The 25,422-nt window shown below is 49.3% G+C and overlaps 1 protein-coding gene across 1 annotated transcript in view; it reads right to left on the bottom strand.

Moving 5' to 3' along the window:
• Positions 1-25,422, bottom strand: part of MYOCD (myocardin) — a 37,217-nt gene that overhangs the window by 9,923 nt on the left and 1,872 nt on the right. Inside the window, exons 2-6 of the mRNA XM_010579452.1 lie at positions 16,631-16,696; positions 11,535-11,590; positions 6,864-6,939; positions 3,613-3,774; positions 3-178 (exon numbers count right to left, since the gene is read on the bottom strand). Of these exons, the coding sequence (XP_010577754.1) occupies positions 3-178; positions 3,613-3,774; positions 6,864-6,939; positions 11,535-11,590; positions 16,631-16,696 (536 nt within the window). The remainder of the gene's footprint in view (positions 1-2; positions 179-3,612; positions 3,775-6,863; positions 6,940-11,534; positions 11,591-16,630; positions 16,697-25,422) is intronic.

Raw genomic sequence — 25,422 nt, 5'->3', positions numbered from 1 at the left:
ACCTGGGGTGCCCCGGCAGGGGCGGCGGGGGCTGGCTCCGGGGCCTTGGTGCCCGCCGCCAGCTCGGTGGAGCCCGGGGAGTCCTCGCTCCTGGCCTGCTCCGGGGACAGCCCGTCGTTGCTGCTGTCCTCCTCGAAAGCGAAGGCATCAGCCGACTTGGGGAAGCTGACCTGGGTGCCTGGCGGGGGAGAGGGGGTGACGGTCAGGGCCCTGCACTGGGCAGGGGGGACGAGCCTGACGGCGGGAGGGACGGGGTGAGCCACGTGGCAGGCCTCCGTGCCTGCGCCCAGCTCCTGCAGAGCTGGCCGTGGGCGAAGGACGTGGTGCTCAGAGAGCTCGGACGCCTCCCCCCGTCGCCAGCCATGCACAGGGGCAGCGCCTGGCTGTGCCCCCGTGGCCGAGGCTGGTGGGCGAGGGGCTGGCGTCGGCTCCTGGCCTGTGCCGTGGACCGTGTTACTTGGGAGCGGGAGAGAGGAGGCGTCCGAAGAGCCTGGCCTGTCGGGGCAGGGGGCTTTCTGCAGGCAAGTGGGGCTGGCGCAGGGGTGGCTCTGCTATCTTGCCCCACCGCTGGGCTGAGCTGGGGAGAGGGGTGTTAGCGTCGCCCTCTCCACCAGCTGAGCACCCCAACCACAAGCCCACACCACGCCTGGGATCGTGTCCTCAGCAGAAGAACTGAGGTTGAAATCCACCCGGAGGGTGACCCATCCGTTCATGGCACAAGAGCCAACGTGAGTGGACCTGGCTGCAGCTGAATAGAGGCTTCCAGATCCTGTCTCTGTCCACAGGCTTCACCCGCACGACATGCTTCAAACCACCACCATTGCCTCCCTGACGGCCCCAGACATTGCTTCTTTCCCCCTGCAAAGCTCCCGGCACCCTATCTCCTAGTCAGATGGGCAAGAGCTCTTGACCCCCAGCTTTTGCTGATAAATAAAGTGCTGAAAAAAAAAAAAGGTCTCATGTGAGTCTCAGGAGGGCTGCAGGTCGGGGTAGAGGAAGGAGCAGCGCAGCCACGCTCGTAATCTCCTCGTGCTCATGTCTGGCATTTGTCAGGCAGCCTGGCATGCCGATAGCGAGGTGACAAATGGGGAAATAGGAAGGGCCCAGGGACAAGCTTCCACCTGTCCCTGCTGCCGGTCTAGCAATGTGCGCCTTCTCACCGACACGCACTCTCCTGCTCTGACCCCTGCCCCTATCTGCAAGATAAGGGTTATCTTTGCTTGCTCCGGCTTGTGGTGCCAGGGTGGGTGAGGAAGCAGGGAGCCCTGGCTCCCTGTCCCAAGCTGCTGCCCAGCCACCATGTGGGGTGGGGATATGAGATACTGTGTCCTGTGGAGACCCTCTCCTCCCTGCCCTCCAGGGCACGGGGCTCCTTATATGTCCCTGGAAATAGGGCCTGTCCCCTCTCTCTCAGAAACAGCACCCAAACTGGGTCTTCCCTGAGGAACTGCAGCACTGCATGGTCTACCACCTGGGCTGGGTGGGAGCTTCTCCCCATGCCTGCAGACTAGCGTGGGCATCCTCTCTCTGGAAAAATGACACCAAGCAAGGGGGACTTGTGGATCTGCAAGAGTCCCGCTGGGCTGACATTTAATAAGCATGCATGGAGAAGTGGTGCCAAAACCAGGAGCCCAAGGGACCTTCAGGACACGGTGGCAGCCCAGAGCATGACAGGAATGTGCTGCATCCTGCTGCTTGATACCACGGGCCTGTGCCGGCTGGGGAATGCTGCCCTTATCTGTCCTGCTCTCACCCAGCCCGGGGCTGACCGTATTGTTTCACGATCCCATGTCTCTGCTGTAATCTCAGGCAGAATGGTGTTTGCTCGGGGCTGTTTCTAATGCACTGGGTATTGTCCTCTCAAGCGTATTGGACAAAGTGATGACAAGGACCTGGTAAAAAAGGGTTCTTATATCACTGCTCAGCTATGTAGGGCACTGGCGGCCTCCTGTCACTGGGACGTTAGGGCTTTCGGTTGGGGTCTGGCACTTTCTGCTCACCCTGCCGGAGGTGATTAGAGGAACACGTCAGCTGAACTTTCCACTGTATAAACAGTTGAGATTCCAAGGTTAAAGTAAAATGATTTTAAACCCTGTCATCTTTCTGGTATTGCAAAAACAAAAGGCTTAATGTTCAGCAGTGCCAGTGCTCATCTCTGCTCTGTGTTCAGCCCTTCACCCTAAATTATGAGCACCACAAGGTGCCTCTGACTCCAAAAATCAGCTTGAGGAGCTGTCAGCCTGGGGCTTCAAAGATGAGAGCTGCGAAACGCTGGACACGGAGCAGCTCAAGGGTCAGACTGGAGAAGCCGCTGTACGTATGCTGCTTACACTTCACAGTGGGAAAACCAAGAGCAGGAACAATTGCGGGGTAGGACAGAGCAGTATCTGAGCCTGGAATATTTCATGTCATTTATGCTGGTTTCTGAGATGAAATGAAAGTCAAAGTGCTTCCTGTTTCAATTCCCACTTTCAGCATCACTCCTGTCATTCAAAGACCCCTCCCTCCTGTCCCAGAGCCCTGCCACTGTCCCCAGTTTGCTCTGAGCCCCAGAACAGGCACTTAACATGGAATTATGCCAATGGAAATAATCCTATGAATTGAGGAACCTGGAGCAACAGAACAAGCAGTTCCTAGGGGGCAGAGCATCTCTCAGTGCCTCACTAGAGACCCGAGGGCCAATTTGGACATGGAGAGATGGCCCCAGGCTTCAAAAATACGGGCTGCTGTCTTGGCACTGCAGGACCCTGCTGGCTTTCCTGCTCCTTTCTCTGCTTTTGGACCTCCCTGTCCTGGCACTGGGCCCTGGTGAAATCTGAGTCACCTTTTTGCTTTGTGTCAGCTCCCACACCAGCCTCCCTGTGGCAGTATGGGGGAAATAATTGCGGAGGATTCTGCTTCCCTCCTCTGGCTGGCGGGTAGGTGATGGAGGAAAACCAAGTTTAGGCATAAATCAATCACTGGGTACTGGTAAGTAGGAGTGTACCCTGCTTTGGGGTGCAGGCTACTTCTCATACTCCCCAGCAGTCTAGCACCCCCGGGATGCTTCCCTACCCCAGCAATGCACCATCCTGCTCTGTTGGGCCTTGCACACCACTAGCATCATTGGAAAAAAAAAAAGACAACTGCAGCCTCGCTGAACTGGGGCCACTTCACCCCCACCTACTGGGATGTAGAAGCTTGGCAGGGCACAACTGGGAGAATCCAGGCTGGCCTCACAACCACACATGTGCACCCAGGTCCTCTCCCACGCAAGGGAGGAAGGAATGTCCTGTCTCCAGTAGTATCATTTATGCACTCAAAGCCATGGGGAGGGAAGGGGTTTAAGAAGGGATGCTCTTTCTGAGGAGACATGGCTGAGCAATTCTGCATGTTTCAGTAGTATTGCTCTAAGAAGATGAGAGCTCTCTTTTCATAGGTCTGGATAAGATAGCACGGGCTGTGCTGGACTGCGCTGATTACTGTGAAAATAACAAAATTTAAGCAATAAAAGCAGCTCTTAAGTCCAGGTCGGTTACTTCCTGCAGTCACTGTTATACATCCTCGTAACCTCTTGCCAGCCCCTGTCCCATGCCATGCATACAACATAACATGCACGTTCACTTCCACTACCTTTTATGGCCTCTTTCACAGCTGAGTCGACAGGAATAATATTCTTCTCCACCAGCTCCAAAGGACCCGGCCTGAGAGCAATCTTTTCATTGAGATCATCTGCCAGTCGGGCTCTTTTCAGCTTCATTTGAGTAGACTGAATGGACCCTTCTGCAGCTGAGTCTAAAAGGCCAAATGGAAGGTGTCAGTTCAGGACCTGGGGCATCTGTAAGCACAGTGCCCAGCAAGAATGTTCTTCCCCTCCAGCACAGCCTTTCTGGGCTGTGGCCAAAACCTAAGCGTGGCTCAGTGCACAGCAGGAGCTGCTCTGGGGCTGGGAGGATGGGTCTGGTGGGGTTTGGGACATGGGTCTTCCTCTGACCCTTAGTTCCAGGTTCTCCATTCCCAACCAAGAGCCTCTGTCTACTAGCCTAGGCTTGCAAACACAGACTGCAGCTGGAGCATTCTCCCCAAGGCCCTGCAATGGAAATTTCATTAACAAGCTGTGACTAACATAAGAGCCAAAGTGGACTCCAGCTCCTGCCTGCTAGGAGCCCATTGGCCCTTGTGATCCCTACTTCTGGGCAACAGCTGGAGAAAAGACCCATTAACAGTGTTAGACAACTGGAGTAAATGGCTTACACTGCAAGATCAAAAGCTGAGTCTTTGGGAGTGGACATTTGGAGATGGAGTGATTACAGTGCTCCAGGCCTTCAGGAGAAAAACAAGCTGGAGAGGAGCATAACAAAGGCAGCTAGATCTGGAAACTACAGGCCTACCAAACCCAGCTGAGAAGTCCCCAATTATCAAGTGGTGACAGAAGAGCAGCCAATTAAACAGAAAGGTTTCCTGAACAAAGTTGATCTGGCTTCTCTGGTGGCACAGACATGAGTAGTGAGGGAGTGGGATTCTAAACTAGACCATGTCTATACCTTTGGGGGTCTAAAGTAAGAAGGGCTGCATCTAGGTTGTGCTGTCTTCAAAGAATGGACACTTCTAGAAGATATACTGTAGGCAACACAAGCTACAGGGTTTGATAGCAGGGAAAAAATCTCTGCAGGAGGTCAGGAGAGCTGATCTAGGGTCACTTCAGGCCTCAGACTATAGGGCAGTGAACATAGAATCATAGAACCTCAGAATCATAGTCATAGAATGGTTTGGGTTGGAAGGGACCTTAAAGATCATCTAGTTCCAACCCCCCCGCCATAGGCAGGGACACCTTCCACTAGACCAGGTTGCTCAAAGCCCCATCCAACCTGGCCTTGAACACTTCCAGGGATGGGGCAACCACAGCCTCTCTGGGCAACCTGTTCCAGTGCCTCACGACCCTCACAGTGAAGAATTTCTTCCCTACATCTAACCTAAATCTACCCTCTTTCAGTTTAAAGCCATTACCCCTTGTCCTACCACTACATGCCCTTGTAAAAAGTCCCTCTCCAGCTTTCTTGTAGGCCCCCTTTACGTACTGGAAGGCTGCTATAAGGTCTCCCCAGAGCCTTCTCTTATCCAGGCTGAACAACCCCAACTCTCTCAGCCTGTCTTCATAGGAGAGGTGTTCCAGCCCCCTGATCATCTTCATGGTCTTCCTCTGGACTCGCTGCAACAGGACGATGTCCTTCTTATGTTGGGGGCCCCAGAGCTGGATGCAGTACTCCAGGTGGGGTGTCACGAGAGCAGAGCAGTGGAGGCGAATCACCTCCCTTGACCTGCTGGTCACACTTTTTTTTGATGCAGCCCAGGATACGGTTGGCTTTCTGCACTGTGAGCCCACATTGCTGGGTCATGTTGAGCTTCTCATCAACCAACACCCCTAGGTCCTTCTCCTCAGGGCTGCTCTCAATCCATTCATCACCCAGCCTGTATTTGTGATTGGAATTGCCCCAACCCATGTGCAGGACCTTGCGCTTGGCCTTGTTGACCTTCCTGAGGTTTGCACGGGCTCACATGAGCTCCTTGAAGTGAACAGTAACAGAAGGTGTGCCTGTAAGGCATTTAGATGAGGCAACGTGTCTCAGCTGGCCAATTTCAATCAATCACCACTAGGTCCTGTTATGAACCAAATGGACACGTAAGTCCATGATATGCCAGGGCACACCCCCATGAAATGCAGAGTATGATGGACATAGCTGTGAGCAGAAGCTCTGGCTAAGAGGTGTGTGTGGGGCAGCACAGCCAGCTTGCTCAATAGACAGCCTGGCAGTGTCTGCTCCACCTCTCCTCTGGCTGTGTCTGGCTGGCCCTCTCCATGCCCGGTGACTGCAGCTGCCTCCACATCTGGTTTACAGCCCCCGAGCCCCAACTGCAGTCTGTATTGCTTCTATTATTTAACCTAAGGGAAAGACAATTTCCACCTGTCAAACAAGCAATGGTGCTAGCTCATTTTAGGGATGAAGACCCAAGGGAAAAGCAAGGCAGTGGCACTGATCCAGCATGGGCCTCTGGCTCAGCCCTCCTGCGCACCAGAGGAAAAAGAAATACGAACTTCATCCATGCTGAGAGCAGAGGACAGCATTTACAGTTGCCAGAGAGTGATCTGCTTCTTCCAGGCGACTGACAGGACTTGAGGAGAGAGGCTGCACATCCTCCTTGTTTCTAAGGAGCTTGTTATCTCTGGAGATAACAAGGGACACTGCAGTGTTCTGCTGTCTGTGATGGGATGCAGCAGGGCCGTGCCAGCTCTCTGGCTGGGAGGGGACACCAGGATGGGAGAGGGGAGAACTGCTGTGGCTCATGGACTGATAGCAGGGCTCATCCTATTTATATGGCTGTGCTTGGATCATTGACTGCATTGCCATGAATTGTCACATAGAATATCCAAAATTATGGCAAAACAAAAGATGTCCAGCTTTGGAAGGGTATCACAACCATGTGCTACAGGGATGTCAGTGCCCTGGACACCAAATGCCCCAGGTATGCTTTTCATGAGGATCAGATGTCAGCACCTCTGTCTAACAGAGTCCTCTCTCACAGCTGTTCTCTACCCCACTGTCCTCTAGAGCATCTTACGCTGGTCTCTGCCAGAGATGGGCGAAAGATTAGATGGCCTTGGGTCTGCTTCTGTCAGGGAATAAACGTGTGTGCTGCCTCCTGAAGACCAGGTCTGGACTGACTTCTGTACAACATGTATTCCATTTCAATCTGCCTCTCATGAGCAGCTGGGACAAAGTTAATCATTGTGAGAGACCTGAAGGGAACCCGAGTGGGGCAGTAGAGACATGAGTCACAAGGCAGCAGACACAAGGATTATGTGGGAGAAGCTCAGGCAGTCTTACCTTGTAAAATGTGCATATTGACCAGGTCTGATCGCTCAGGCCTGCTTCTGATCTTGTGCTTGAGATAATCTTCAGTCTGCAGAACACAAATGCAGAGAGTTACCTGGCTAGAGCAGCAATGAGGTACAGAGAGCATCTGCCCCTGTGCCATCTCATGGTTCTTTTGAATTTATTACAAGCTGGGTTGAGTAGGCTCTTAAATGGAATTATCTTTCACTCAGACACTGGCTTGTTCTTGGGTAGTTCTTCAGAAAGGGAACAATGTGCATGGAGCTGCTGTCTGTTCACTATACCCACTCCTAAGCTGTGTCCTTTCCAATCTCCCTTGAGCTTCTGATGCCTGAAGTATTATGAGAGCTCAAGGGAAGGGTGAGACCTATTCGCTGGGAGTGGTGGATCTGCTCCTAGCTTAGCATACCATGTGGCCTTTGAGAGTTGCACCAAGGCAGCTCCAGAGTGTACCATTAGCAATGGCTTCTGTGGGAAGCCTGGCACTCTGGGGTGAGATGTAAGGCTGAGCAAGTCATGAAGATACCCAGACTCTCTACCCAGGTCAGCCACAAGGCTTAGCCTTCCTGCAGTCCTGCAGCTCCTGTGTTCTGTGATTCCTCACCCCAGCTATGACGTGGGGATGGGAAAATCCACTTTACAGATCACTGCAGCAGAGCTTGTGATGAACATGGTCCTGGAGCCTTATGTCAACTTCCTAATGTCTTTAGCAACAGAAAGGCATGCAGAGGTATAATAACCATCCACTAGGGCCAAGGAAGTCAGTATTGAGGGCAGCTGACCTCAAGAATACAAATATAAGCTTATCCCCTGCTGAAGAAAAGCTAGAGCACAACTTGGACAAATTATTAGCTGTTTGCTAAATTGAGATGCAAGAAGAAATAGTACCAAAAAATGTACATAGTTCAAAGAGGTTAAAATCTTAAGGATAAATATAAAAGAACAGTACAAGCAGCTGGAGAAAAACTAGAAAACCCACAGTACAAAATGTACAGTATCATGAGAAAAAGATTTTATAAGGACTTCTGTAGCCAGGACAAGGCAATGGAAAGTGCTGTCTGTGTTCCATAAACAGGAGAAATAATTGTGAATGCTGCTGAGATGGCTACAGGATTTAATGCCTTTTTAAACCATCCTCAATAAAAAGATAAATGGCTATTTATCAATCAGATGACTAAGCCAAGAACCTTCAGCAACAAAAGAGAAGAAGCTCTAGTTATTGGGTTGGAGAACAGGTTGGAGAATACTCAGATGAGTTAAATGTTCCGAAACAGTTTGAGATACAGAATGCTATAGTAATAACAACTATCTGTGGGTCTCCAGGAAACTGGGCAAGGGAGAGCATAATTTCTTGCTTTAAAAGAGATGGAGTGAAGAAACCAGGAAATTATAAACCAGTCAGCAAGTTACTGGACCAAGTAATCAAACAATCTATAAATTGATTTTGAAGATAGCAAGCAGGTGAGTAGCAGCCAAGATGGATTCATCAAGAACAAACTATATCACATCAACCTAATTTCCTTCTATGGAGAGATGACAGATTTCTGTTACAGGAATAAAAAATGAATGTCATGTAGCTTGACTTTAAGTATGTTTTGACAATATCTCACATGGCTTTCTCATATGTAAGCAGAGAAATTTGGTCTGGATAAGACTAAAATAAAAAAAGGAGCATAGCTGTGGGTCACCAGAGGAATTAGGAATGGCTCACAGTCTAAATAGAAGAATATATCAAATCATGTTACACAGCAATTCTTCCTACTAGTCAACATATTCATTAATGCCTTGGATGATAGAAGACATACTCCTTAACTCTGAATCATTCAAGGCTAACAGATTACAATGCAGCATGATTTGGAGTAATTGAAGAAATGATCTGAAATACGTTTGATAAAATTTCAAGAGGACATTTGGAAAGGACTGCATTCAGGTCACAGTTAGCCACAGCTAAACCAGGTGATTAAGCACTGGGGTGGATGAAGACTTAGTCCACCAGAGATGCTTCTGTAGTGGTCACTGGACAGTGGCCTTAGGCAGAAATTAGTTGCTTCATAAATAGAGAAAAGATATAAAAGGATCTGGAGAATCTAGTGATCAGCAGCTGAACCACATCCCTAGACCAGCAGGCAGCTTTCTAGAAGACAAAATGAAGGATGTCAGATGGGCCCTAGGAATAGCAAAGCCCTATTCTATCCCCTGCGTTTGAAAGGGTCCATGGGAAGGGTCTGGACAACAGCTACAGAAATCATTATTGAACCAGAGATGGGATCAATGAGAAGAGACTGAAGGGAGGGGAGGTTGGTCAGTCCAGGGGTAAGATGCCTATAGGGAAACAGGATGCAAAATACTTTTTAGAAGTGCTACAAGAAAAAAGATAAACAGTTCTGCATATGCATGCATATAGGAGAAAAAGTAATGGGCTTAAACTTCAACAGAATAGCTTGGGCTGGGAATTGGGGGACACTTGCTAACAGCGCAGGTTAGAGAGCACTGGAGCACGTTGCTGGGGGGTGGGATGTCTGTCAGTGGTCTCACAACTGTCAGGAATGACCCAGATGGGGCTGTTCTGCTCTGGGGCAGAGGCATGACAGCTGTCCCCCACAGTCCCTCCCTGCCACACTTGTTGGGGTGCTGGGAGTAAGTGCTAAAGCCCTGCTGAGCCAAACTGCCTCAGGAAAGTCAGCCTGCTCTCTGTCCTCCAATCCAGCAATCTATTATAGGACATTGACTTCAAAGTCTGCTGCACTGGCTTGATGCCAGCCTCTAACATAGCCAGTGACATGTTTAAACAAATAGACATTTTATTTACTGAAGTCTTTACAATTCCTTACTCTTCCCCCCATATTTTTCCCCCAGCTTATTTTCACCAACATGATCACTTGCTTGGACCATGTGTAGGTTTGCCTGGTTCCTGTGCCAGGTCAGAGCAGGCTGGTGTCTGCACCTGAGTGCAGTTATATTCACCTAATGCATTTCCAGCTGATCCTCGGATCGGGTCCTGACCTGGGCTAAGCTTGAATTGCTGTCCTGCAGATGTGGCATTGTTCATGTTGAATCCAGCATTCACACTGCGTTAGCCTGTCTTTCTGCTATGATTTCAGTTCCCTTTGACCTTTGTTGTTTATAAGCTGCATTTGTGTCACTGGGGTGCAAATGATAGAGAAGGACTTCAGATGTGGGGATTTTTAGCATCAGCTGAAGCAGAAGAGCTTTCAAAACACATGAAAGCAGTTATTGTTATCTGCTTTCTGTTTGCAGAACTTCAGTTGGGAGGAATATGAGCTAAACAACAAATACCGTTGAGTAATTATCTGGAAACAGCCACTGGTCCTTCCCTGTCACAGCTCTAAGCAGGGCATCCTTGCAAAGGAGTATATGTTTGTTATGGGCTGTGCTCACTAGTGTCTTCATTAGCATGCTTTAAAAATGTATGCAGTTTGGGATAGACTAGATCATCCTTCCCTTTTCCCCAGGCAACTAGCCAGCGAAAGCTTTTGAAGAGAAGGACAAAGAGACAGAAATATATACTTAAACTGTAAAATATATGACACTTCAAGGATACTTTGGATTGCTTGAAATTTTGTAAGCATACTAATTTTTCAGAGTCATATTGTGTTTCTTATGCTAGCCATTTATTACCGCAGGAGAGTTGGGCAAGCGATTGGAGTGTGTTTAAGTTCAGAAGAGCACTTCTCCATATTTCACAATCATTCTTCCTTGCAAAGGTCCTTTTCCATGTGAGTGCAAGCATGTTCTGCAGATTAATGGAACAAACTCCTGTGTTCAAGAAAAACCTGCATGACTGATTGTTCCCTTTTCTGTGGACACCCCTCCAGTTTGGTCAAGACTGGATGATGGGTGCTTGGAAAACTGGTGTGAAAACCAGTGTGATTTCCCCAAAATCAGGTAAATCGCATCACAGAGTTTCGATGTGTTCTGGAAATGGCTACTTATCTTATCTCTGCCTTCAGCAATATTTAGGGAAGCCTGAGTGCAGTTAGATAATGGGGCTGGTGGGAGCCTGGCCCACTTAGCCCCTTGGATGTTATATGTCGTAATGGCCAAGCTACACTGCTGAGCTAAAAGCCAGGCTCCTGTCTGATGACAAGTGTGAGCTCCCTGGGGACTCACTCCAGGTGACAGAGGGCATCTGCATTCCTCCTGCACACTTGCTAAATAATTAGGCTCCTTCAGTCCTGGTTGCTGCTGGCCCTGCTCTAACCCCACTGACTAGAGCAGGAGTGGAGAGCAGGCAGCAGAGTGAGGAGTGGGCTGTGGACCTGGCCCGGAGAGGAAAACAGCCCTTCAGCTGGTTGGACGTCTACTGGAAGGACTGCCAATGCCATGCTGAACTACACCCTGCCCACAGTCTCTTGTAAAACCCAGGAGCTGTTGTAAAACCCCATAGCTCAGGGCACAGATGGTCCCTCTGCCCTTTTAAAACTTCCCTGCTTGGAGAAGGGTACTCCAGATAATTTGTGAACCCTGGCTTGGCCCGACCATGTCTGGAAGCAGCGGAGACACGCTGACCCTCATCCTTGGCCACAGGGCCTGAATGGAGGGTGCCAGAGGAGGGGATAGTGGTGGAAGTTGCTTTCAAACCCCACAACTCATGCAAAGCGAGCCCACGTGTTCCCTCATCGGGGTGGCTGCAGGAGTTACCTTGGCTCGCTCCAGACTTTTTCGCTGTTCATGGAATGCAGATGGGCTTTTCAGTGCTGCAACAGGAAAGAAAGAGGAGCAGTCAGCACAGGAGTGGAAGCAAGCAGCCACCAGGATATTCAGCAACAGCATTTTAATGAGTGCTATAAAAATAGTAACACACACTAGCCATTCTCTTTATTGTGCTGACTAAAAATAACCCAGGAAAGCTCTGGGAAATCCCATGCTCTCAGCCAGTCCATGGCAAGAGAGCAGGGGGGATGGAGAGTATGGGTTTGCTCAGGAGGCACATGGGGAGGGAGGGGGTGCAGGCTTTGAAACTTAGTGCTCTGTGGGACACGTCAGAGAGCAGATGAGGCTTTTCCCTGGAGTGCTTCCTACATGTCGTGAAAGGCACCACAGCCCCCAAAGACAGATCTGGGAAAAGCAACAACCTGAGAGGGGATCTCACCTGCAAGTAAAACCTGCGGGTGACTGAGGCTTGAGGCCAGCAGAAAACCAGAAAAGACCTGCCTCACTTCTTGGGGTCATGTGGGTGCAGCCTCCAGCGAGGGTATTTCAAGGCAAGGCCCCGGAACTGTGGTCCTTTGTCCCTCTTCCATCCCTGACTACCCCTCCATCTCTCACTGTGCCTTTGTCCTGTCCCCTGCCCAGAAGCACCTGTGTGACATGGGGCCTCCCTGGGCAGGCAGCTGCCCGGCCAGGTACCAGGTAGTAGACTATGCCCTCAGCATCTCCTGACACACCAAGGAGGATTAACCCAGAGGGGGGTCCCCAAAAAAGGCCAATGATCCCTGGCTCTTGGACCAGTGAACACCAGTCCGATGGAGCAGTCTGTATTGGAGTCATGGATAACCTTGCACATTTCCTTGTTTACTCTGGTTCAGTAGAAATAGGAGCAGAATTTGTATGGTGAAGTGGTTAATATTTCTCAGATTCTGCAAAAATTCTTTTCTGGCTGTGTAAGCGGGCAAAATTAACTGTTCCCATTGGGACAGGGAAGGGGAAGGTGTCCTGACCCACAAAAACAGTCTGCTACAACTCTTTGTTTGGCAAGAGGAATTCCCTTTCCGTCTTCTGAATGGGATCCAATAAGGATAGAAATTATTTTCACACAGGACATGTTATCCTCCATCAGTCTAGAGGAGGATGAAGAGAAGACTGGGGGCAGCTGGGACATGTTTGGGGGCCCTCTGAATTGGCTTTTGGTAGGCAACACCTAGGGCAATCCCCATAACCTCCAGTGAATCACAGTAAAACACAGAAGGCACATTCCTGCTCCTAACATTTGGAAAGCGAACATACAGACAAGCTAGTGTTACTGTGCCATGCTCCGGTGAGCAGCCAAAAGGACTAGTGACAGCTGGTTTAATCAGAAGCAAAATAAAATGGTGCACACAAGAAAAAAGAAGTTAGCAAGAGAGATGACTTTTACAGCCCTGCTCACTGTGAAGTACTGACATTGGGAGTGTGCTATGGGCATTGACCAAACGCCGTGCTATTCAACAGGAAAATGTTTCAGAATTTAGTCATTTACCAAGATTTTTGGAGGAATTATGTGGATGCTGCAGCTTGTATTAGTCTGCAAAACAAATAAAGACATCGCTAGCACTAGTTATTCAGACAACTTGTCAGGGGATAACATGTCAGCTTGAAATGGCTGAGGGCCTGGAGGCAACAGGGCAGAGCTGCTGTGCTTGTTGTTGATAATCTTGGAACTATTGCGTCTAAGGTTTCAGTTAGAGGATGAGGTGGTGGCTGCGTATGGCAAGAGGGTCTTTACTTCAAGCGCAGCTATTTCTGCAGCCCATCACAGTAGGGGGAACCTTGCCTTGAGGAATCCTTGATCCTGCAGGCTGCCTCCCCCTCCTTTTGGGTAGGTGAGCAGGATCTGGCTGGGGTCTGGGGCAGGTGTCTGTGCAGGTCTAGAGAGAGGGTTCATCCATGCTCAGCCCTACAGCCTGCCTTTCTGCAAGTGACACCACATGCTCTTGATTTAAAATGCTTTTCCTGGGTCTGTACCACTTTCACTAGGACAATAAAACTGCATGTGTTGCTGCATGAACTGGAAACTTCCTACTCAGCAAGCCTGAAGAATGGGGCAGGCTTTGGTCTCGCCTGCACTTCTATGCATCAGGAGCGTGGCAGTGTCTCAGCGAACCTGGATCTCCCCTTGCTTTCAGAGGATCCTCCACAGAGTCACAGGGCTGAAGGAACTCAGAGGCTGCTCTTGCCTACCAGTCTGCACCTGTCTTTATTTGCAGAGGTTTTTCAGTATTGTTGATTGTTTTGCCAGCCAGTTGTTCAATTTACAACCTGAAAACATCTGACAATCAGAGTCCAGCTTTGAACCTGAAGTCTTGTTCAATGCTACTGCTCCTGCATCCTGCTTTAGGCAGTTTCCTGCCTTCTCCAGTGATGGGGCAATCTGAAGGCTTCCCATTTCTTAGAGGAACATCTAAGGGAGTGTGAACAGAGCTCAGGTATGCAATGGCATTAATTTTTTCCAGTCAAACCAAACGCAGACTGGGCTTTGGTAAGGATATTCATCTCACTGCGCTATGCTCAGGTAACACTGGTACTTCTCCCTGCACTATTCTCTTGGATACCAAAAACCAGCCAGCTTCCTAGGACTTACTCCAGTGTTTCACACTTACTGTGCTATAGCTGCACTGCTGAACAGCTCAGCAGGCTCTGCGTATAGTCATCAACTCCCCTTCCTACAATGGTTTTCACAAGCCCTCAAATCTTTTATCCAATGCTATTCTGTTACTCTGATCTTCCATCTCTCTTTCTGGTCTCTGTATAAAATGGATCAGCTAGAAAAACAAAGTTTCTCTGTCCTGGGATTATATCAACAGAAAATGTATACAATGGGTTGAAAGCAATCCTTGTGCAAGATGTGATGTGCAATGTGGGATTAAGTGCATGCTCTAAGCCTGGTACTAAACCTGACTCTCACCATGGAGACCAGCAATGACCATCTTTTCTCTTTCCAGAAGGGCTATACTCAACCACTGTGGGTAACGGACATATGGGTTTATTTCTCGCCCTCCTCCAATGCATGTGAACAGACATCCTGTCTCAGTGCATCTCCTAGAGCCCACCTCATCTGCTGGTCCTCAGAGCCAACAGGGCATGGGAAGACTTGTTTTTCATAAGGAAAAACTGCACATGCCCAAGCAATGGGGGGAAGCTGGCTGGGGCTCCCACATATTAAATGTTAACGTCTGACTCTTCCTCCTGAGGTCAAATTCAGCAGTTAAATTCTGCAGGTTTGTTTTTATAATGGCAAAAATGCCTTTTCTTCTATTACTTTTAGCGAGTGAACTGTGCTCAAGCTTTCCCAAATGGCCTTCTTGGACAGAAACCAGACTGCAAAATGTCAGCCTAGAAGTTGGGAGTGCAAAGAAGCCATAAGTTAACAGGAAAATACCCTTCAGTTACCATCAAATAAATTTGTCTTAATATGTGGTCGGCAGCGTGTAAGGTTTCAAATGTTAGGTGCCATTTGTAAAAGTGCAGTCCCATGCACTCAGCCTTGCAGAGCAGCGTTAGGTATGCAAACCTCTCAGTTGGCACTACTGCTCCCTACATGTGCAATGGGGCGTCCTGCACCTTATTTGAGTGTGCCCACTTTTACAGAGTGGACTTAGCAGTTCAGGAGATGTTAAACATATTTTTGGCCACTGACTGTATTGCCAGTGCTTGCAATACTGTAAAAAATGTCACAGTATTTTGCTTGAAGCTCCAACTCCTGGAGTCCTGTGATTAAAATGCTTGCTCTTTGGTGGCAGGCAGCATAAAATCTGAACGCTTAAAGAAATAAACAGAAGAAAAATGGAAAGAGCATGCATTTATCAGTCTTAAAACCATGTGATCATTTTGACAGTCATGATTTTTGTCATCCTACTCAAGTTTTCTTAATGCTTGATGCTGTTAATACTGTACTGAGAAGGCGTCTGTTACTGGCTACATTGACACAATCCTCTAGGAAGGCAGCTGCATGAGAAGGGCAGAGGGATGGACAGAGTGCAGCAAGCAGTGCTAGAGCCATGCTTTTAGTAAGTTGTTGTTCTGCTGTTTAGACAAGAGCTACATCACAGTCTTTAATGTTAGCCAGAAGAGGTAAAAGTGACACAGCCTTTGGAAAGTTGTGATCTTAGCAGTGAACCCAAGGGGCCCTTGATGAGACAGAAAGGTTAATCCTCTACCTGCATCCCAGATAATCACAGATTCATACACATGGAGCCTGAGCTAGGTCAGGTTGGAGTTATCCATTAAGCAGGGCTGATGTCCCAACATCATTTCTCCGATAGTGCTACAGGTTTCATGATGCACCTGCAGGTGCAGAAGGGGCTCATTTTCTTTCACTTACTTTCTGGGCTTTAGCAACTGGCTTTCTGATGCTGAATGATTACATGATAATGCTGGCCTGGAGCTTGTCCTTCAGGCTTGAATGACAGGTTAGCAAGGATGAATGTGGTCAGAGAGGGGAAAACATGGACATAATTTGTCAGTCTGCAGCAAGAAGGTCCAGGTGGGGTTTCACTGGCTTCACGTGTACACTGAGTTCTGCCCTGTGCGGTCCTGGCTGGGCACAGGCGCAGATCTGGATATGTCTCACTCATCCAGGGGCTGCCTCTCTGCACTGGGGCCAAGGCAGTTAGCCACCTCTTCCTTTTTCCAGAGGTTCCTGGCTTTTACAGGAGGATATGATATTCTCTGCCCTTGCCTATGTGAAGAGCTTTGAGAGTCTTCTGCTTGGAGCTGGATATTTTTGTCCTGCCACAGTGACCTCTGGGACAGGGAGCTATTCACTTGAATTTTTGGATGGTGTAAGCTAAGCATCTCTCCTGACTTCAGTTTAAGCAGCAGCATTATAATCTGTGTGGCAAATGCTGGGCACCATTGTATAGCACCAGGGACCGTAGTATCTCTACAGGGCAGGAAGCAAAGTTCCCCCGGTAGCAATCTGCTCAGAGCTGAGTGGGTCTGAGCAGGCAGCTGGTGCCACACAGTGCCGCAGCATACCCAAGATGAACACAGCCCCTCTGAGCCATGAGTGGGTGAAAAAGGCAGAAAAAGATACTCACGTGGCATGATGCCTTGGTCTGCCAGCTGCTCACGGGTCCTTCTCTGCTGAAGCCGTAGCTGTAAAACTGAGAGAGAGAGAATGTCAGGAAAAGATGCAGGATTTTGCTGAGGTACTAATACATCTGTCAGAGACAATGTGTCAGGGGATCTGTGTGTGGCACAGAGATCTGGCACTGATCCCTGCTGCTGCTGGACCAGCCTTGGTGCAGCAGAGTGCTCCAAGCCGAGAAATACTGCCATGGAGGAGACACGTAGCCTGCACTGACCCAGTCCTCACTTTTGCAGATAGATAAACAGGGCAGGGCTGTTTCTGGTGCAGGCAGTGCCCTAGTGCCTGGGACGGACTGATCCCTGCCCAGCACCTGTAATAGCAGCCTCAGGTGACCATGGCTTCAGCTCAAATAGTTGCTCAGCTCTGAGCTCTGAAGCTGGGAGGTCCTCCCTTGCCCCAGCACTGTGGGTTGAGTAGAGTTTTCCAACTCCATCTCCCTCCTGAGGGCCTGGCAGCACATTTCCAGCCCTGCAAGGCTCAGCACTGGATGTAGATATATTTACTGTACCAAGGGGGATGTAGATAATGTGGTGAGGAGAGATTAGTGCCATCTCTGTATTAATCCACTGCTCCAAGGACATGCAATCTCCAGTATAACTTCTTTTGGGAAACAGTGCACTGACAGATGGGAGTGAACCACTGATCAGGGTCACTAAGTGGCTTAGCAGCATGGCCTCAGCTACAGAGCATCGATTAGGCATCTAACGAAGAAGCACCTCTCAGTATTTACAGCATGTAACGACAGCCCACCATACAACTGCAGCCTGCCTTCTGCAAGGTTACAGACCCCTGCATGGCCCAGGACTGCACAAGTTAATTCATCCCATCACTCAGGTAACCCTGCCTGTACTTTGAGTTAGTAACTTATTCTGCACTTTTGGTTTTGCAAATTTGTCTTCAAGAAGACAGACACTTGTATCACAAGGTAAAACATAAAACTCATTTCCATATTTTCCTGCTGGAAACTCAGTACAGCTTGCCATGAGGACATATATGTTTCAGGGGTCACAATATAACTGCATGCATATCCCCTGGCTACCAGCACAGCCCCAGACTGTATCCCCTTAGCTGCCCAGAGAGAGCTGGTATTGGAAGGGGAAGAGAGGGAAGAACAGCTGTTTTGTCCTCAGGAGCAACCTGCTGAGCTCTGCCAACAGCTCATGTCTACAATGCAGCTTCCCTGGGATGTGGGATGGAGCTGAATAATAATCCCTTCCAGAGAAGTCCCCAAAGCACAAGGCTTCCTGAGATGCCATTGCTTGTGACTTTTCCATGTCCTCTGTACAAACCACGTCTCACATTCAGAGCAAATGTTTAGTGAAGGCCCCACGTGGGACAATGATCTCCTGCCAAATGCCAGCACTTCTTAGGGCACCAAAGATAGATTCGTGCTGTGAGGGAAGAATGTAGCCTTCAGTACCTGGTAACATGTGTGCTGTTCCCCTTATGCCAGCGTGAAGCTGGTGGCTAGAAGTCACTGCCAAACCTTGCTGCCAGGGAATTCTGTAGCCCTCTATTGCCCCATGGCACCACCCCCAGTCGGTGCTGGTTCTGCTCACGGACACAGATTTAGATGCTTGCACTCTAGGTATCTGCATCCCCTTTGCAGGAGTCCTTGCCCTCAGGGAACCTCAAAACCAAATTAGACTGTCCATGCTTTAGGAATGCCTGTCTTTCCTCCTTGACTACAGAGGCAGTTTAATGGTAACCAGCTCTTGGTAGGTATCTTACACAGGGTGAGGTGAACCCCACTTTGTCTGTGTAGAACGTTCTCTGTGACTGGTCACAATATTGAAGAACCATGCAGAGCTTTGCACTTTCCCTGAGGAAGATATGTATCTTTATGGAATAAGTGAGCTGAGGGAGGTCAGAGACTGCTCAAGAATAAAGATTTGTAGTTCACCCAAAAATGGTTCTCTGCTCTCCTAGGTCCTGGTCCAGTGTCCTGGGCATTAGAGCATCTTGCCTTAAACTGAGGCAATTTACACACAACATGCTGTCATCAAACAGGAACTGGAGATAGCAAAGGCTTCTACAGCCACATACAACACCCTGCCAAAGACACATCAGTCTGCCCCATCTAGCTGTAAAATATCCCAAGTGAGGATGCTCCATCACTTCCCTTCACAGCTCCCACATGTGCCAAACTATTTGCACCATTTCACTCCAACTTCTGACACAGCCAGACCAAGTGATATACCACATCCACATGATCAAGGGGGATGCTATCAATCAGATGACTGTGCATTCAAAGCCCACATTCTCTGCTGCTTCTGCTTATTTTATAGGCCTTCCTAGCACACAAATAATTAACAGTTTCAGGGTGCAGTCAGCTGTCAGCCAGGCCTGTTTAAAATAAAAAGGAGATGTTACAAATTCCCTTGAAGCATAGTTTGGAAGGTGATGATGATTTCTAGTGTGGTGGCTATAAGATTCAGCATCTGCCTTGATGCAAGAAGTGCTGAAAATGTGTAGGTTTCACTGCCATAATTCTCCCTTTGCTTGGGTGCAGGAGTAGCACTCAGAAACCTAGATTTCCCAGATCCTACTGCCTTCCTGCAAACAGTGCACAATCCGAGGGAGCCTACCCTGCTGATAGACCATCACAGAGGGGACCTGATATTATTTAATGATAATTTTGTGCACGGAGAAAAGGTCTTCAAATTGTTTTTCATGCTGACAGGCATAAAGGCTGTGACCCAGCAATGACACAAGCTGTTCTGAGCATGAGACCTAACGTCTTCCATGGGTGAGTGGCTATGGGCAGACCATACACCCTCCCCCACATGGTTCATCTTGGGCCATGCTGAGCTTACAAACTTCCTGGCCCATTCTTAAGCCACAGGACAAGGAGGAAAAGTTTATCCATCCTTGTCTGTTCAGGGCACACTAACAGAAAATGTGAGGACAGACAAGTGCAAAAGCTGGCTATTTCTAGGAGCAGCCCAAGCTCAATGGTTGAAACAGTTATTTCAGCCACTGAATATTCATCCAGATCTGGACCTCCTCATGCAGTAGGATGCATGCCTTGACTCTCAAATATCATCTCTATGAAATTCCAAAGCTTGTTGCAAACCATCTGAAGAAATGTAGCTGTGGACAGTGTCAGATAGTAACACTGAACATCCCTGCAGGAAGAGGTAAAGCAGCCACTACTTTCGGCAGCCCCTAAGTCAGTGCTGCAGCTTGCAGCTTGGTGGATGCCAGCTCAAGGCTTGCACCTTTCCCTTACAACCAACAATGCTTAAAAACAGGGCTGGAGGAGCCCCTGGCACCATCCAAACAACCACCACTTAGCTGCTTCTTGAAGGGGACTTGAAATCTGTGTCTGACCCCAGCTGCATTCCTGTCCTCTTCCTTTGCCATGTGTCTGAAGGCCTAAGCTCTGAGTGCTGCCTGTGACTCAGTTCGAGGATGCTGTCACCCTCCACATATGAGAATTACTTTTTTCCCCGAATATTTTATTTTTCAAGGAAACTGCTTTGTTAAAACTTCAGAGGAACATTTATGTTACAAGGAATGATGACTGGAGCACTGATGAGACAATCTTAGTCCCACATCCCAAGCATCCTTGTTGTCTGCCTGCACCAGCTTGGACGGTGAGAAGTAACCCCAAGCGAGCAGTCATGCATACTGGTCACCCTGTGGTATCAAGCTGTGCTGGCACCATCAGCTACCTTCAGCTGAGACACAGCCTTGCTTTCAGCAACCCTTCTCCCTCCTATGGTACACCACGATGAGAAATCCCTCCCTAGATGATGTGAAGCATGTCAGAGCTATTCCAGAGATTTTGCTCGTGAACTTTTTCCATTAGAAATGCTGCTTTCTTCTATGCTAGCACCAAGTCCCATTTAGTGCTACAGTTTCCAGAAACATCCTCTGCAGTGGGGCTGTGTCACTGGTGCAGAGAAGACCTCCTGGCATCAGTCATAGCTGGCTCTGGTGTCCCAAGCTCTGAGCACTGCCCATGACTCGTAGTCATGAGTCATCCTCCTCCCTAGGAGTTGACCTCAGAGCTTTACAGAGCTAAGAAGACAGCTTGGGCCTTGCCTGACCTGGTGATGCACTGGAAAAGGCATGTTCAAATCCTCCCTCCACCCCAGAAGTAGGCAGACCTGGCTTTCTCCTTCAGTCTGTGGGGGCACTTTGAGTCCAGTGCTCAGCAGATGGTCAGGATGGGACTTTTCCCACCTGCATCAGAGCATCCCCCATGCTGGGGAGTTGCCAGAGCACTCATAGCACCATCCTCTCTCTTTGGGGAATTGCCTTTAACAGCACAGGGGGCTGAGCAGCACTGAGGCACATTGCCCAGGGAGGTGGGGGAACTGCCCTTCTCGCAGGGTTCAGCACTAGGGCAAGCAGACAAAACCACGGCTGACCTGACCTAGTGTTGGTGACAGTCTGTCTCTGAGAAGGAGGCTGTATCAGAGCCCGTCCCTTCCCACCAACACTTATATAGTGGCCAATGCAAGTTCCCTGGAAATTCTGAGGCTGCACGAGGAGTTCTCAGCATTCAGCTCAGCCTTGCAGCTGAGATGAGTTGTCCAGGTGGAGCTGCAGGTCTATTGCTGCTTCATGACTTCTGACCTGGCATCTGTCGCTATCTCTGACAGACACTCTGGGAGTGGGAGTGACTGAGGCAGAGTCCCTACTGCTTTAGGTCTTCCCAGCTCTCTTATGTGGTTTCAGGTGAAATCCCAATAACTGGTAGTTTCCTCCCTGCCTGGGCTGAGCCAGCACCTTTGCTTTGCTTGGCACAACCAGTGCAATTGCTGTGCTCTCATCTTCCTCTGAAATAAGTCACTGCTGCTACCAGAATGGATGGTCAGGCAGTTGCTTGCTGATCCCTGCACCTTGTGTGGCTCCCTGCACCAGCTGGTGCTGCTGGGCTGTGCAGTGAAGGGGACCAGCAGAAGCACAATGTTACACCAGTTTGACCCAAGTGTGTGACCATGATGGGAGTCAGCAGTTTGACAAACAAGTGAAGCTGGCACTGCCACTGAAAAAAGCAGCAGCAAGTCACCGTCCCCTCTGCCAGCCACCCCAGCAGCTCATTCCTGCCCTTTGGGGCCCAGAGCTGAGCTTTGAGGAGCATGAGTGCAGCTCAGTGGTGCACAGGATGGGGAGTGCTCTGCTGGGGTCAGGGAGGAGTTGGCAGCAAATTAGAAATGGGGTGATGGGAAGGAGGGACTCCTGTTTTCAACAGCAGCAGCTTTGTTGCATGTCAAACAGCAGCTGAGCAAATGTGAAACATGTTTGTCCATGGCCATGGTGTGTACGAGAGGAACGTGGAGACTCACCACTGCTCACACACTAGCTGACAGAAAACAGTCCTGTTTTGGACCCAGCCTCCCTTGAAAGGCAGGACTGCTGCTGGCTTCGAGACTGTCTTTACAGATGATGTCTGAGGCTTTCTCGCGTGAGCATGCCAGGGGGAGAGAAGCTGCCCAGTTGGAGATGCACATGGGATCCTTCAACTGTCCCCAGGTCCCAGAAGGGCAGGAGAAGGGCTGGCTCGGTGGCAGGGTGCAGTTGTGTTGCTTGTGGCCTTCTTGGGGCTGTGGCTCTCGCAGCTGTGTCAGGAGCAGGAACCTGTATTCAAAGCAGGGTGTCCAAGTGGGCAGGGCAGCCGGGAGCAGTGGTGCTCTGTCCCAGCTGAGCAACAGGCTGACATCAGGCTCCTGATGTGGGGGCTGTACTTGGGTGAATGTGGAGCCACCCTGAGCTGGGTGACAAGCAGCCAACCTCCTGGGTGCCACCACTGGCAGGGTGAAGCACTGGTCCAGCAGAGCATCGTAGGGCCTGCTCTTCTGGAGCTGCTGTTTTGCAAAAACCCTCCATGGCTGTCGGCCCATCTGCTCTGCCAATAGCCAGGTGCCACAAAGTGATTTCTCTGTAGCATCAGGTCTCTAGGCCCATGTTATCCTCTGACAGCACGGCCTGTGTGGGGCCTGTGTGAGCAGAGATGAAGCTCAGCCAGCCACAGCCCAGCTGAAAATGGCGCCGCTCAGCCAGGACAGCCATGGAAAGCCCTGGTCAGTCCTCTCCTGGCCAGGTGCTGCCTCGGCATGGGGCCAAGCCACACCAGCTTTACCTCTGCCTGTGATGCTCAGCACTTCAGAGGTAGGAGCATTTTACCTTTTCCCAGGCAGATGTGCTACGAATTTTTGTGTTACCTGGGAGGCTGCACTGTGCTGAAAATACCATCTACATTGGTGAGAACAACATCTCTAAACCCACGTCTGGACCTGCAGGTGCCTTGGAAGAGACATAGACCCACACCTAGCTAGCAAGGAGCCCAGACCACCAAATGGGTGCAGGTCACCACTACAGAACAACCAGCTGTGAAATCCCTCTGAAGTCTGTGTCCATCATAATGTGCAACCCCAACCTTGCCATGGTCCTGAGAACAGGCTGCCACTAGCCCTCCTTGAAGTCATCCCTTCAGCATCCCCATGAGCAGCCCGTACATCCTTTTCCTCAAGTGCAGTGAGATACCTTTCAGTCTGTGCTATAACACATGCCTGACTGACAGAGAAACATATGTCTGTCAGCTAAAGCACCAAGGTATAAGATGCTGGAAAAACAAAACAAAGTACAAACCAGTCTACAACAAGTCAGTGTTTTACAAAAACTTCACGAAATCACAAAACAGTGTCATCAGTTACAGAGAGGCTGAGGTTTGAATGCACACACTGATTGTGAGCTGTGTGACTTCATGATCTGAGAGGAAACACATGCACATGCTTTATCTTTGGACACTGGGAAAAGGAAAATAAAGGTTCTGCCAAAATGCCTTGCCTAACACCCTACCAAGACCTACTCTCTTCTGCCTTTATTAACCTGCTGATCTTGGTCCAAATCACTCTCTCCACCAGAGGCAAACAGAATAAATTCCTCTCCCATCTCAACGAGCTTCATTCAAGCCCTATGTGTAAGCATGAATCCTTTCCTCCGTAGAGCCAGGCAAGTCTTCTCTGCAAATTCACACCCATGTGTCCACAATTAGGCCTGGATCTTACCGCATGCCAAGCCATGCAGAGCCATATTTAGAGTGTTAAACTTTCACTTCTCAACAATTATCTGAACTACCACTGATGTTATGCAGATGTTGGCCTTGTAAACTCTCTTTCCATATCGCTGGACAGAAAAGGTCAGAGTTAAGGTTAAGTCTGCATTTGCCAGCTTTGTTTGCCCTGTCCAATGACAATGCTTCTCTGCTGCTGGAGTACAATTGGTTTGTATTCAAAGCAGTAGATCACTTCACATAAATGATGGTCTCTGGGAAGAGTTAAATATGTTTCTGGAACAGCCCTTAGATGTCCTGGTTGATTTAGTACAATCCTATTGATAATTGGAGAACATGGAATAGCATGGCAGGCTTGAAGAATCATCATTCCTGCAAAATTTGTCAGGATGACCTCAGATCAGTATATTTATCTTTGGCAAAACACACAAAATAAACATGCACACAAATCCTTGAGGAAGGGGAGGGGGAACCTGAAGGCCTGCAGCATGTTGCTGATTTGATTTATCTCCTCTGGAGCGGTTCCTGGTACCCCCCACCAGGGTAGCTACTATGTCTCCACACTGCATGGCTATGCTGGCCATTCACTTTGGACCACTGGAGAATGAAGAGCAGGAGAAAACACTGTGGGACTCAAGGAACGATTGCTGTGCACAGTGCGAAAGAGCCGCTGCCTCCACCAAATCAGCCTTTCCTGGACAAACCTTTTCTTGCTACTGATGCTGCCAGATGGAAGCAAGAGACTGGAATGCTGACCCTCGAGCCACTCTAAGAGGGACACCTATGTGCCACCATCTTCTAGCTGCCACCTCCTTGCTCCACTTTCTGCCTGCTGTGTGCCACAGGGATTAAAAGGATTCTGGGATGAGGAAACAACAAGCAATTAATATATCTCTAGCACCCTTTAACACACATATGGCTCTTTCAGCTGCTCAGTGTGTGCAGGCCATGGAGAGATGGCAGAAGTTTAGTTATTAAGAATTACTTCAGCCCTCGTTAACACTGGCCTGGAATCCTTCAAAAGGGATTCAGACTCGTCATGAGTCACAGAGCACAGCTAATCCTTCCCAAACCTGGGGAGCAAGCAAAGCCTCACACCTGCCTGCACAAGACCATTTCCAAAGCAACGGCGCATCGTGAAGCACGGCTCCTTGGGGCTTGGCATTTCAGGGTCTGATCCCTCCTGGCTTGTCCTTCGCATGCTCCATACAAGCTACATAGCTCTCTGTGTAAACTGCTGCTGTCCCGTAGCGTGTTACAGCCCCTGAGCCGTGCAGGGGGTGTGGTGCAGGGCGGTGGGTTGTCTGAGACATTCATTCCTCTTCCAAGTGAATGGAGGACAGTAAATCAGAGCACTGCACGTTCTGCCATGTTTGTGGGGCTTTACAGCTACCAAAGTCTGCACACGGAGCAGGGACACTGGAGGAAACTCTGTCACATAGAGACTTTGCACATAAAAGACATTCAACCACTTCAACCATTAAATGTTAGCTTTTCTTCTCTATTCCCCATGTTACTAACAATCCAGCACAAACTGAAAGCAGCATTATTGATTTATTTGTATTCCTTAGCATCCTGCTTTCCTCCCATCTCACAGATTGTGATGACCAGGGTTGTGCCATGGCCATGTCCCACATTACCTGTGGCAGTCCCAGCAGTGGGGAGAGCGAGGAGCAGACACTCATTTGGGATTTTGGCAAGCCCAACTCAAA

The sequence above is a fragment of the Haliaeetus leucocephalus genome, unplaced genomic scaffold (assembly GCF_000737465.1).
Source record: "Haliaeetus leucocephalus isolate CR32 unplaced genomic scaffold, Haliaeetus_leucocephalus-4.0 Scaffold657, whole genome shotgun sequence".
Taxonomy (NCBI): Eukaryota; Metazoa; Chordata; class Aves; order Accipitriformes; family Accipitridae; genus Haliaeetus; species Haliaeetus leucocephalus.
Note: the sequence above shows the minus strand (reverse complement) of the source record. Positions and strands in the feature narration are given on the sequence as shown.